Source organism: Rattus norvegicus, chromosome 3 (genome assembly GCF_021556685.1).
Source record: "Rattus norvegicus strain SHRSP/BbbUtx chromosome 3, alternate assembly SHRSP_T2T, whole genome shotgun sequence".
Taxonomy (NCBI): domain Eukaryota; kingdom Metazoa; phylum Chordata; class Mammalia; order Rodentia; family Muridae; genus Rattus; species Rattus norvegicus.
Genome location: NC_141536.1, coordinates 145,496,034 through 145,509,313, shown reverse-complemented (window position 1 = coordinate 145,509,313; position 13,280 = coordinate 145,496,034). Strand labels below are relative to the sequence as shown.

The following is a 13,280-nucleotide window of genomic DNA, read 5'->3' as shown; positions in this document are numbered from 1 at the left end:
TGAGTACCACCAAGAATGGTCCTCAGCTTGGAGGTCTTCCGGGCCTGAAGAGGCATCCTTGGCATCTCGTTTGTCTAGTTCGCTGCTATATGCTCTACCCTCTGAGGTGTACCGGGGAAATCTCTGATTCGTGGGCGAAAGACAAGTGTCAGCCATGAAAACATACAGGCCAGAGACATCTGGAGTGAGCGGGATGTATGTACTTAGGAATGCACACGTATAAGGAATTGGGGATTTGCAAGCGCAAGGCCCTGGGTTCGGACCCCGGTTCCGGAAAAAAAAAAAAAAGAAAAGAAAAGAAAAAAAAGGAATGCACACGTATGCAGCAACACACATGTGTGGCAATGGGTTTGAATGAGAACAGGGAAAGGGATACATGAGAAGGGTTAGAGGGAAGATAGTGAACAGAGAAAATGATGTAATTATAGTATAATTTGGGGTAAAAAAAAAAAAACCCAAAACATCAAAGATGAACAAGAGTACAAATTCTGATTTCCAGCCCACGGGGACAGAGTGGCCAGAGTGGGCGCAGTGGGGACTGCACGCATGTGCCGGGGCGTCGAGCCATTTCCTCTAGTACTTCCGGTCGGTCTCCCCTGTGCAAGGCGCTCAGTGATCCCTGGTTCTGCCTTGGGTGCTGGTTAACCGGCTGAATCGAGACCCTCACTGTGACTCTGTTTTGTGACACCTCTTCGGATGTGTGTCATCTTTGTGACCTTTCAGTTTGCTTCCTTCTTTCCCTTTAGCATTCCTTGAAGAAAAGAGGGACCCGATCTCTGGGGAAGACTGATAAGAAGCCTACTGCACAGGTGGGTCCTCAGCTCCACGTCACGCACCCTGCAGTTTGTAGTTTGCAGGCTCAGACCAGCTTTAAGCATCCTGGGTAGTCCCCAGAGGTCCCTACCCCTTCCCAAGGTCTCTCCTGCCTCACCTTCCTCCCCTATGCATTTTCTCAACTTCCCCAGTTTAATTCCTCCACTCTAACCCCATACTCAGACACTCCTGGACCCACAAGTTGATAACCCAACACAGGGACAGACAGATCCAAAGTGTATCAGTCCCTTACCCACTTGATCGCCACCCGACTGAGACAAATCACTTCACCTCTCCAGTCTGCTTCTTCCTCCCATCCCATTCTGTGGGTTTGTTGTAAGAACTGGGTAAAAGCACTGTGTCCCACACAGGCCAGGCCCAGAACCCTGTTAGCAGCCAGGGCACTGGGCACTTTTTGTGCGTTTTCTCATTTAACAGTCATCATGTGTGAGAGCAATGTTTATAGATGGGGCAGTTCTAGCAGGAATGGCCATAGTCACGTGTCAGAATGTCACCTGCTCCCAGACTTCCAGATTGTAGGTAGTGTGTTCTGGCCTCTTAATATCAATGTCCCTGTGTCCTCCAGGCCTTAGAGAACCATGCTGATTCACCCCTGTGTTCTCAGACGGTCAGTCAGGGTAGCCCAGAACCCTGTGACTGGGTCCAAGCTGACACTAACCTCCCTTGTTGCCGCCATTGGGCTGCAGGAGGATAGTGCTGACCTGAAGTGCCAGCTGCATTTTGCAAAGGAGGAGTCGGCCCTCATGTGCAAGAAACTCACCAAGTTGGCTAAGGAGAACGACAGCATGAAGGAGGAGCTGCTCAAGTACCGCTCTCTCTATGGGGACCTGGATGCAGCCTTGTCCGCAGAGGAGCTGGCGGACGCTCCGCATTCCCGTGAGACTGAGCTGAAGGTGCACCTGAAGCTGGTGGAGGAGGAGGCCAATCTGCTGAGCCGACGCATCGTGGAGCTGGAGGTGGAGAACCGGGGCCTGCGGGCTGAGATGGACGATATGAAGGACCACGGGGGTGGCGGGGGTCCCGAGGCCCGGCTGTCCTTCTCTTCTCTGGGTGGTGAGTGCGGGGAGAGCCTAGCCGAGCTGCGGCGACATCTGCAGTTTGTGGAAGAGGAGGCTGAGCTGCTGCGGCGCTCCTCTGCAGAGTTGGAGGACCAGAACAAGTTGCTGCTGAACGAGCTGGCCAAATACCGCTCGGAGCACGAGTTGGACGTGACGCTGTCGGAGGACAGCTGCTCCGTGCTCAGTGAGCCTTCGCAGGAGGAGCTGGCAGCCGCCAAGCTGCAGATCGGCGAGCTCAGCGGCAAGGTCAAGAAGCTGCAGTATGAGAACCGCGTGCTCCTCTCCAACCTGCAGCGCTGTGACCTGGCCTCCTGCCAGAGCACACGCCCCATGCTGGAGACCGATGCCGAGGCTGGGGACTCTGCGCAGTGCGTGCCTGCCCCTCTGGGTGAGACTCTGGAGCCCCACGCAGGCCGGCTTTGTAGAGCCCGCGAGGCCGAGGCATTGCCCGGCCTACGGGAGCAGGCCGCCTTGGTCAGCAAGGCCATCGACGTCTTAGTGGCTGATGCCAATGGCTTCTCAGTTGGCCTCCGCCTATGCCTGGACAATGAGTGTGCTGACTTGCGATTGCACGAGGCACCTGACAACAGCGAGGGCCCTAGGGATGCTAAGCTTATCCATGCCATCCTGGTGCGTCTAAGTGTCTTGCAACAGGAGCTGAATGCCTTCACCCGCAAGGCAGATGTGGCCTTGGGGAGCTCTGGCAAGGAGCAGCCTGAACCCTTCCCTGCTCTGCCGGCCTTGGGCTCCCAGGGGCCCGCTAAGGAGATCATGCTGTCCAAAGACCTTGGCTCTGACTTCCAGGTAAGAGGGCACAGGCCAGGGTCCTGTTACTTTTATTACAAACATGTTCTGAACCAGGCATATGACAGAGGGACACAACTTCACAACTCCCCTGCAGGGAACAGTCCCGATCATTACCTAGAACATGACTAGCCCCAAGGCAGCCCTGGTCTTCAGGATAACCTCCTGGTTTTTATCCATCTTGGAGATTTATATAAATGGGCTGTGTTCACCCCGCCGACTATTTGCTGTTACAGGTAGAAAAAAAATGTATGTATTCCCATCTAACTAGGAATAAGGCTGCTGACTATGCAAACTGCCAAGGTTGCCTTTACTGTGGATGGACATTGATTCTGAGGTCCTATCTTTTTGCTAGATTTCCCCCTTTTCCTCCTTTCCCCTCTCCTCTGACCTCTTCTCTCCCCTCCCCTTCCTTCCCCTCCCCTCTCCTCCCTTCCCCTCTCCTCTCCTCCCCTCTCCTCTCCTCTCCTCCCCTCCTCCTGTCCTTCCCCTTTCCTCTCCTCTCTTATCCTCCCCTCCTCTCCTCTCCTCCCCTCCCCTCCCCTCCCTTCCTCCTCTCCTCTCCCATCTCCTCTTCTCCCCTCCCCTCTCCTCTCTTCTCCTCCAGTGCTGGGGACACAATTCAGAGCCTCATACATATAAGGCAAACACCATTGAGCCACATCCCCGGTCCCTTCTTTTTAAAACATTTTTAAAGTTTACGTATGAGAGAGAGAGAGACAGAGACAGAGACAGAGACAGAGACAGACTGTGTGTGTGTGTGTGTGTGTGTGTGTGTGTGTGTGTGTGTGTGTGCCCCACAGAAGTCAGAGGAAGGTGCTGGAGCCCCCCACGCTGTTGTGAGCTTCTTGATCTGGGTGGTAGATACTGAACTCGGGTCCTTTTAGAGAACATTAATGGTTCTTAACTGTTGAGCCACTTCTTGAGGGCAGCTCCTTCTTTCCCCATCTCTTTTGTAACTAAAATTATTACACTTATTTGGGGGATTCAGGGAGAACCGTTGTGTACACATGGTGGTCACAGGAGTCAGTTCTCAGGTGGTCCTGGGGATCAACTCAGGTCGTCAGGCTTGGTAGCAAGTACCTTCACCTGGTAAGCTATCTCACCAGCTCCCCAGTCCCCACCCCTTTTTGTTTTCTTTGAGGCAAGGTTTCACTATGTGGTCCTGGCTATCCTGAAACTCACTCTGTAGACCAGGCTGGCCCTGAACTCATAGAGATCTGCCTGCCTCTGTCCCCAGACTGCTGGAATTAAAGGCGTGTGCCACCACCACCCACCACCAGCCCATGATAGTAAACTTAAAAAGTATTTTAAACCTTTTGAGTGGATTTTGAGAAGCTTAGTCTTGACATCTATGACATACTACCTAGAAAAACTAAAATAGAAGAGGCACTTGGGAGAACATTTAGAGCTCGTTATTGCAAAGCGATACGTAAGCATTCGGAGCAAAGATAAAAATAAGCGTACGCCTCCTGTCCCTGCTGCCATTTCCTGCCAGTACCTCTGTAGACAGACTTGATGGGCGGTGTTCAATAGGGCCTTCACACAACAGCCACGTGGGGATGTGGCTCAGGGGTAGAGGACCAGCCTTAGCAGATGCCACAGGTTCTATCCCCAGTACAGAACAGAAACAAGACAAAACTCCCAAGACAAATTTCAAAGATTAAATTAGCAAAGTGCAGGATTGAGCTGCAGTTTCTTCGTTGCAGTTACATGTCTCAGATGCTTGAGGCTAGCCGTATCCCGCGAGTGCCTTTCTGAACCTCTCCCATACGCCTTCTCATGTGCTTGGGGGTTTGCTCTCCTAGCTTCAGGTTATAGCTACTGTTGCTATGCAGTGTGTTTCCTCATGCCCTGCATTCCCTGTCCGTTTGCTGGGATACCTTGTGGATGGTTCCTACCCTTTGTGCTTAGCCCAGGACGGGTGATGGTCTGCAGAACCAGATGTGTATAGGATTCCCACTGTTAAGGGTCCTTACTGCCTAGTGAGGAGGATTAATCAGTATGTCGAGCCTGTGATATGACAAACAGAAGAGGGACTTATCAGCCAGGAACTTGTCCTAGATCTTGAAGACGCTCAGATTATAAAGAGAAGGAGCACAGTAGGTCCAAGGAACAGGGTGCAGTTGTGAGGTTAGGCTGCAGAGAGCATGGAGTGGAGTGGTTTTCATCCTGAGAGAATGGCAAGAGATTTCCTTGGCACTGCACTGTATTGTACTGTAGCAGCTTCAACTCTCTGCTGTGGCTTGACATAGCTTCTTGAAGCAAGTGGAAAGACCCACGTTGAGTCTCCCTCTTGTGTCTTCCTGAAGTAAGAGTGAGCAGGGACCACACAGGTCCCAGAGTGATGGAATTGTTTCAGAAGGCTTCACCATTTACAAAATTAGTGTTTCTGCTTGCCTCATTGCTCGTTTGCAATAAGCAGATGAATTGTGGCCATGCACCCTGGTGAGGCTGGTCCAGGTTTCAAGGCGATTCACCTGGGCCCCCTCTCGTGTGAACAAAGCCCATTATGGAGCTAAGGCCTGGTGGGGACTTTTGTAGCACTCCTTGGGCCTCTCCCATGGATCTCTTCTGCTTGTAGCCACCTGACTTCAGAGACCTGCTGGAATGGGAGCCTAGGATCCGAGAGGCCTTCCGTGCTGGTGACTTGGAGTCCAAGCCTGACCCTAGTCGGAACTTCAGGCCTTACCGAGCTGAAGATAATGATTCCTATGCCTCTGAGGTGGGTCTAGGCCGAAGGAAACTGTTGGGTGGAAGCTGATTGGCTAGGACCTCCAGAAAGCAGGAAGCCGATTGGCTAGGACTTCCAGAGAGCAGGCAGTGTGGCCCTTGGAGGATGATGGTATGGGATTTGAGAATTCTGTTTGGTTTTAAGCTTCTGACAGCTGGGGGAAGGGAGACGGAAGGAGGGAGACGGGGGCGGGGGGGGGGAGGGAGGGAATAATATGAAACTGTAATCCCAGTGTCAGGCAGCAGGAGTGTGTGAGCCATTCTGCTGGTCTGGTGGCCTTAGACATGTCCACAGCCCATGGGCCCAGCTTTCTACTGCAACACCTAGAATTATTAGAGTAGCTACGATTCTCTGATTATTAGAGTTGTCAAACTCTAGTAAGGTGGTCTGGGCATCCTCGTAACCATGGTGAAGGAGGAAGAGGGAAAGCCCTGTGTGAACATGGAGCTAAGTCGTAGTGCTGTGTACTTAGCATGCAGAAGGCCTTAGCTTTGATTCCCCAGTCAAGAGATGGATATACATAGAGGGGAGGGATGGAGGGAGGAAGGAGGAAGAGGAGGAGGAGGAATAGGAGGAGGAGGAGGAAGAGGAAACAACCTGAGATGCTTAGATCTCATTTTCTGATCTCATTTACACATTGACTCAGTTTCCATCATTCCTCCTCCCCTCCCCTAGCTAAGTACCAAACCCAAGTCTTTACGCTTAGCGCTCTACCACTGAGCTAAATCCCCAACCCCTCATTCTTTTTTATTTTTAAAGATTTATTTATTTATTATATATTAATACACTGTAGCTGTTTTCAGACACACCAGAAGAGGGCATCAGATCCCATTACAGATGGTTGTGAGCCACTGTGTGCTTGTTGGGATTTGAACTCAGGACCTCTGGAAGAACAGTCTCTCCAGCCCCAGTTTCCATCATTCTTACTGAGTAGCTATGACTAAGCATGGTGCCAACCCCAGTTCAAGAGCGATATGCAGGGGCAGGAGCCTGACTTCTATTTAAGAGTTTTTTGTTTCTTTGTTGAGCCAGGGTCTCAGTATATAGATTATGCTTTCTTCAAACTTACCATCCTCCTGCCTCCAGCTTCCAAGTGCTGGGATTACAAGCACATGACACCTTGCCCGATCTGCAAAGATTTTTAATACAGAACAGGTGTACAAGACATGCCTCATATCACTGCAGAGACAATGCCAAATTATATTATTGGCCACATAATTTTTTCACAGCAGGATGCCTGCTATGCCTGGGATCATTTCCACCTTCCTGTTCCTGGTACCAGAAATACTTAATGCTTTTTTTTTGCGATGGAGTCTCACTGTGTTGCTCAGGCTGGCCTCAAACTCACAACTTCTGGTGATCCTCCTGCCTCATGCCCACTTCATCTTGTCTAAAAAAAAATTGTTACTGGGGTATAACAACAAAGTAGTGACGATGGGGCTACAGCTCAGTGATGAGGTACTTGCTCAGCACGTGTGAGGTGTGCACATACATGTGCACACACACATGCATGCAGATACACACACAAGAAGACACATACACACACATACACATGGACACACACACACAAGCAGACATATGCATATACACACATGGACACACACATGCATACACAAGCAGGCACATGCACACACAAGCAGACACAGGCACACACATAGACACATATGCGCACACGTGCACCACACATGAATGCACATACACACACGGACACATGCAGACACATGCAAACACACATGTACCACACACACACAGGGACACACACATGGGTGCACACATGCAACACATCCATACACGCACATATGGACAGACACATGAACACACATGCATATACATACACATATGCACCCAGACACGCATGCACACACATGAACACATAGAGACAGGGAATGGTAGAGACGGAGAAGGGAAGGACAGGTCCCTATGACTTTTCACAAACTGAACACTTCTCTCCCCTTTAGTGCTTTAAGACAGAGTTTTGCTATGTAGCCCACACTGGCCTCAAGATCATGATCTTCCTGTTTTGTAATTAGCATCTAGAATCATAAGCAGACTCTAGACTTCTGGGTTCCCTTCTAGTGTCTGTTTAGACTTGTAAAAGAAGAGGTTTTAAAAATACTTTTTACAGGGGTTGGAGATTTAGCTCAGTGGTAGAGCGCTTGCCTAGGAAGCGCAAGGCCCTGGGTTCGGTCCCCAGCTCTGAAAAAAAGAACAAAAAAAAAAATACTTTTTACATTTATTTATTTAGTGTGTGGGTATGTGCACACAGTAGAGGACAACTTATAGGAGTTGGTTTTCTCCTCCCACCATGTGGGTCCCAGGGATCAAACTCAGGTCCTGATGCTTGGCTGCAAGCGCCTTTATCTGCTGAGCCATCTTGTCGGGCCAGGAACAAATTAGCTTCATTTAGCTCTAAATGCTTCTAAAACACCATTTCCCTAGAGAATGGAGACCTTGGTTAACTTTTAAAAAATGACCTTATTCCCTAGTCATTGTAATCCACAAACAAACACTATTAAATTTGTGAGCTGCATCATTACCTGAGGATACGAAGAAGACCGGGATCAGTACGGGGTTAACCACAGTGATATTTACCATATTTCTATTATGTGACAGCACACAAAGACAGCATCTGTAGCTGCCCATCTGAATGGAGTTTATACATACAGACCCACTCAACACGCTCCAAACCTCATTTATCATTTAAACTGCATCTATGTTTTTTTTTAATTTATTCATTTATTATATATAAGTACACTGTAGCTGTCCCCAGATACACCAGAAGAGGGCAACAGATATCTTTACAGATGGTTGTGAGCCACCATGTGGTCGCTGGGAATTGAACTCATGACCTCTGGAAGAGCAGTCGGGTGCTCTTAACCGCTGAGCCATCTCTCCAGCCCTGCATCTATGTTTTTAATTGTAAACAATGAACTAGCTTGCAAATGGCAAACCCTTAGAGCTCTAGCTACGTGGGGAGCCGAAACAGGAAGAGACCAGTGAGCTCAGGAGTCTGAGACCAGCCCGTGGGAAATTATGAGACTTTGTATTAGAAACAAGTAATCAATTACATTTAATCAGTTAATTAAATCTAACCCATTAAAAAGGCTACGAACAACTTTGTGACTCAAACTTAAGTTTTCACAGGAGTTTTTTTTTTTTTTTTTTTTTTTTTTTTTTGCAAATAAGTTTGCAAGATCAGGGCTGGAGAGATGGCTCAATGGTTAAGAGCACCGACTGCTCTTCCAGAGGTCCTGAGTTCAAATCCCAGCAACCACATGGTGGCTCACAACCATCTGTAATGGGATCTGATGCCCTCTTCTGCTGTGTCTGAAGACAGCTACAGTGTACTCATATATAATAAATAAATAAAATATTTTAAAAAAAGAAATGTTAAGATCAGATTGAGGGGCTGGGGATTTAGCTCAGTGGTAGAGCACTTGCCTAGCAAGCGCAAGGCCCTGGGTTCAGTCCTTAGCTCCGGGGGGGAAAAAAAAAGATCAGATTGAGAGGATTTGATGTGTATCGTTTCCTTTAACCATCCTGATGACCCCTGGGTAAGGACAGGGCTGTGCCTGGTGGAGGACACTCCAGCTTCTGTTGATTCCCTGCTACTGCGGGTCTTTGACCACAGCCTGTGTCTTCTCCCTCCTCCTTGTCTGGCCCCCACCCCATGTAGATCAAGGAGCTTCAGCTGGTCCTGGCCGAGGCCCACGACAGCCTCAGGGGCTTGCAGGAGCAGCTGTCCCAGGAGCGGCAACTGCGGAAAGAGGAGGCTGACAGCTTCAACCAGAAAATGGTCCAGGTGGGTTTGTAACCTACTACGGCTTCTCTCAGAAGGGAAGGTAATGGGTAAAGTCGCTGTTCTTTGGTAGAACTCCAGCATGTGAAAGGCTCTGGGCTCTGTTCCCAGCATAGGAAGAAATCAAACACTACTATAAGCAGGGTCCTCAGAAGGGAGTAACACTGGGGGAAACCCAAGCTTCCCCAAGCCTGCACTGCCAGGGTGTCCCTGAGTTTGTTACTGTAATCCGCTCGACTGGGCTGGAACCATGCACATGATGTTAGCTATCTAGGGGACATCGAGCCTGCTTACTCTTTCTCGGTTTTGCTTTGTTATATTTGCTTGTTTGTTCGTTGTTTGTTTGAGACAGCGTCTCTCTATGTAGCCTGACTGTTCACTTGATATGTAGACTGGGTCGATTCTAACTCACAGAAATCCACCTGCTTCTGTCTCCCGAGTGGCTGGAATGAAAGCTGTCCATCACCACGCCTGTGTCTGTTTCATCTCTTTTTTTAAGAAAAATTTTTTAAAGACTTTTTATTTTTAATTACATGCAGATGTATGTGTATACATGCACTGTCCGTGTAGGTGTCTGCAGAGACCAGAAGTGTCAGGTTTCCTTTGATCTGCCTGACTCGGGTGCTAGGAATTGAACCCGGTTCCCCTGGAAGAGCAACCAGTGCTCTTAACCCCTGAGTCATCTCTCCAGCTCTTGTTTCACCTCTTGGCCTCAGTTTCCTGTCTGAAATGGTACCCATATCAAGCCTGGCTGTGGGTCAGTTTGATAGTTCTGTAATAGCATGGATTAAACGTTCGCCTTGAGGCAGGTGACATGGGCAAAGACACTTGCCACTGAGCCTTACAACTTGAGTCTGATCCCCAGGACCCACACAGTGAGAGAGAACTAACCTGCTCTATTCTTCTGACCACCACACACAAGCCACGGCAGCCACGTCCACCCATACACATACAGAACAGTAAGCAAACGTAAAAAGAAAAACCTGCCCCACTGGACGGCCCCTGTGACCCGCCTTGCACGCATTATAGCCTGCAGGTCTCAGACTTGTCCCTCATGAGATGACCCCGCTTTACTGATATGCAAGTAGCTGTGGAGGGGACGCATGGTAGGACATGCTGAAGAAGCCGAAGGATTGCAGACAGGAGCTCACAGAGCAGACATGCTTTGCTCAGAGCTGTGCTTCCCAGGCCTTTGGCTCCCTTCGCTGTGAACCAGTGTTGCTTCCTAGGATACTTCACATTTCTCAGCCTTCCTTAACCCAGCATGCCTCTGCTCTGCACCTGCCCTCTCTGCGGTCCCCACTTCCCTTTACAACTCCCAGACCAATGTGAGCCCATGGGAAACACTGGATACTCTGTAGGTGCTCAGAGTAAGGTGGCCAGAGACCGTCCCTCAGGCTCTTTGCTCAGGGTTTTGAGATGGGATCCCTCCCTGGCATCTGGGCTCACCTATGAGACTACGCAGGGTGGCTGAGTTTACATATGTGGGTTCTGGAGAGTGCACTCAGGTCTTTGTGCTTGTATGGAGGGCACTTTAGTAATGGCTCTCTTTCCAGCCCACTGCTGCTGCTTCTGAGAGTTCTTCTTCCCTGGATACAATGGGCCTCTGGCGGAAGAAGCCCTGGCAGGGATCCCCAGTAGGCACTTGCCTTTAGTGTTCCCCCCTTCCGTTGTCCGGGCCTGGAATCAACTGGGGGCCTCCCTTGCTCACTTCTGTCCTGACAGCTGAAAGAAGACCAGCAGAGGGCGCTGCTGAGGCGGGAGTTTGAGCTGCAGAGTCTGAGCCTCCAGAGGCGACTGGAGCAGAAGTTCTGGAGCCAAGAGAAGAACATACTGGTGCAGGAGTCCCAGCAGTTCAAGCACAACTTCCTGCTGCTCTTCATGAAGCTCCGGTGGTTCCTCAAGCGCTGGCGGCAGGGCAAGGTTCTGCCCAGCGAGGAGGATGACTTCCTGGAGGTATGGCTGAGCATAGCTTTTGCCTGGGACTGGAAGAAGGGAAACATGGGACGTGAGTTCTGCTTCTCCTTCTTGGCCCGGACAGTGCCAAGTTGGGGAGTGGGTCACAGTTAAGGTATGGGAAGTCAGTGACCCGCTTTGGTTCATCCTGGACCACCCCTCCTTCCTGCATGGCTGCGCCATCTCCTTTCTATCTGGACTGCTTGCTGGTGTCTCCGGCCTTTGAAGGCTGAGCCTTATGAATGTGGTTTCTCACACAGGTGAACAGCATGAAGGAGCTGTACCTGCTAATGGAGGAAGAGGAAATGAACGCCCAGCACACGGATAACAAGGCCTGCACAGGGGACAGCTGGACCCAGAACACGGTGTGTTTAGCTTCTTCTCCTACCTCACCCGCATGCACCTTATCCATTAATGAGCACTTCCTGCCGTCTTCTCAGCCCTGACTGGACACAGGGTCTGTAGATGGTCATTGCCTGGATTCTGGTCCACCAGTTGCTCAGTGCTAGGGGGACATCGGTCATCCCAGGGTAGTGACAGAAGGCCAGATGTCACAAGAAGGGGAGCAGTTAATGTGTTTGTTGTATAGGAAGCAGCGTTAGAGAAGGGGGTCCCGTGTTGTGCGTTTCCATGGGTGAATAGAGGCTCGTTGAATTCAGAATGGAGAAAAGACTGCATTGAACCCAGAGGACTTCATGTACAGAGTTGTGGCAAGGTGCGCTGGAGTGGCGCTGGCCAGTGGGACATTTCAGGAGGGTAAGGCTACCAGGCCAGGGTCACACAAAGAGAGGGCTTAAGTAAGAACTGGCAAATCAAGCCACAGGTCAGAGGGGGCCATGGAGTCATTCCTCCCAGGGCTCTACAGTGAGCTGGAGTTGGGGACAAGCAGTGTGTAAGGATTCAAGGCAGGGGTTGGAATCCAGTCTGGCACCATTGAGGGGCTCCATGGAGGCACCAGCTCGGGGAGAAGGAGAGACCTGCACCCTGCGGCCTGCCAAGCCTAGGAAAGGTTGTTTCTCTGCATTTGGGCAGAATAGCTGTAATAGAACTCGTTGTATATGAGACTTGCTGCTCAGTTCAACTATTTAGGACAGCCTTCAGCCCCATTTCACTGGTGAGAAGACCTGTTGAGGACTCTCTGAGGCTGCTAGGGCCCCAGCTGCCCCCTGGCTGAGGTCAGCTATGCCAGGGCTGCCCTCCCTGCCTTCGCAAAGTTCCTGACCAGGCCTTACTCTGTCGGCAGCCTAATGAGTACATCAAGACCCTGGCCGACATGAAGGTCACACTGAAGGAGCTGTGCTGGCTGCTCCGGGACGAGCGTCGGGGTCTGACTGAACTTCAGCAGCAGTTTGCAAAGGCCAAGGCCACCTGGGAGACAGAGCGGGCAGAGCTCAAGGGCCATGCCTCACAAGTAAGCCTCTTTGTGTGTGGAGGACACTCCCTTTTCCCCAGCCCAGATCTAGATGGTCAGGTCTCAGAAGTGGGTGCTAAGGAAACACAGGACCCCCTGCCCTTCATCATGTGCCCCAGGGAGATTGACAGGAACATAGGCTGTACTCTGGACTCACAGAATGCTTCCATGCCTGCCCGAGTGCGTGACATCCGGCGTGGCTCCTAATAGACCTGACTAAGGTGTTGAGAGAGTGAAGGAAAGTCACACAGACTCAAGGAAACGCAGAAAGCTGGGGTCAGGCGATCTGGACTGGAGAAACCACAGTGCTCTGGAAGCACAGCCTAGTTACTATGAGGTTGATTAGAGCACCAGAGGTGGTTCTTAATGCAGATAAACCAGGAGGGTGGGGATTACAGTGTACAACAGGATCAGGGGACAAGTTCAGCTAGTCTGGGCAGGAGCACTCTGTAGGGAAGCTGCCTCCAGGCTGCGAATATTGGAGGGGGCTGCTATGGGGGACATCTTCTGCGCATGCTCTCAACATCACCCCCACACAGAAGGCTTTGCCACTTCCCTCTGAGCCTCGCCCTGGTGGGGCAAACCGCTTTGCCATTTCTCCAGGCCCCCTCACGGCTTCACAAGCCCAGCCATTCCAGGAGCTCTTGCTCTCAGACCAGCCTCGTAAGGATCAGCATTCCCAGA

The 13,280-nt window shown here is 50.6% G+C and overlaps 1 protein-coding gene across 1 annotated transcript in view; it reads left to right on the top strand.

Moving 5' to 3' along the window:
- Positions 1-13,280, top strand: part of Mtcl2 (microtubule crosslinking factor 2) — a 70,760-nt gene that overhangs the window by 36,100 nt on the left and 21,380 nt on the right. Inside the window, exons 4-10 of the mRNA XM_087655267.1 lie at positions 747-809; positions 1,521-2,696; positions 5,281-5,421; positions 9,107-9,232; positions 10,955-11,185; positions 11,446-11,550; positions 12,429-12,596. Of these exons, the coding sequence (XP_087511393.1) occupies positions 747-809; positions 1,521-2,696; positions 5,281-5,421; positions 9,107-9,232; positions 10,955-11,185; positions 11,446-11,550; positions 12,429-12,596 (2,010 nt within the window). The remainder of the gene's footprint in view (positions 1-746; positions 810-1,520; positions 2,697-5,280; positions 5,422-9,106; positions 9,233-10,954; positions 11,186-11,445; positions 11,551-12,428; positions 12,597-13,280) is intronic.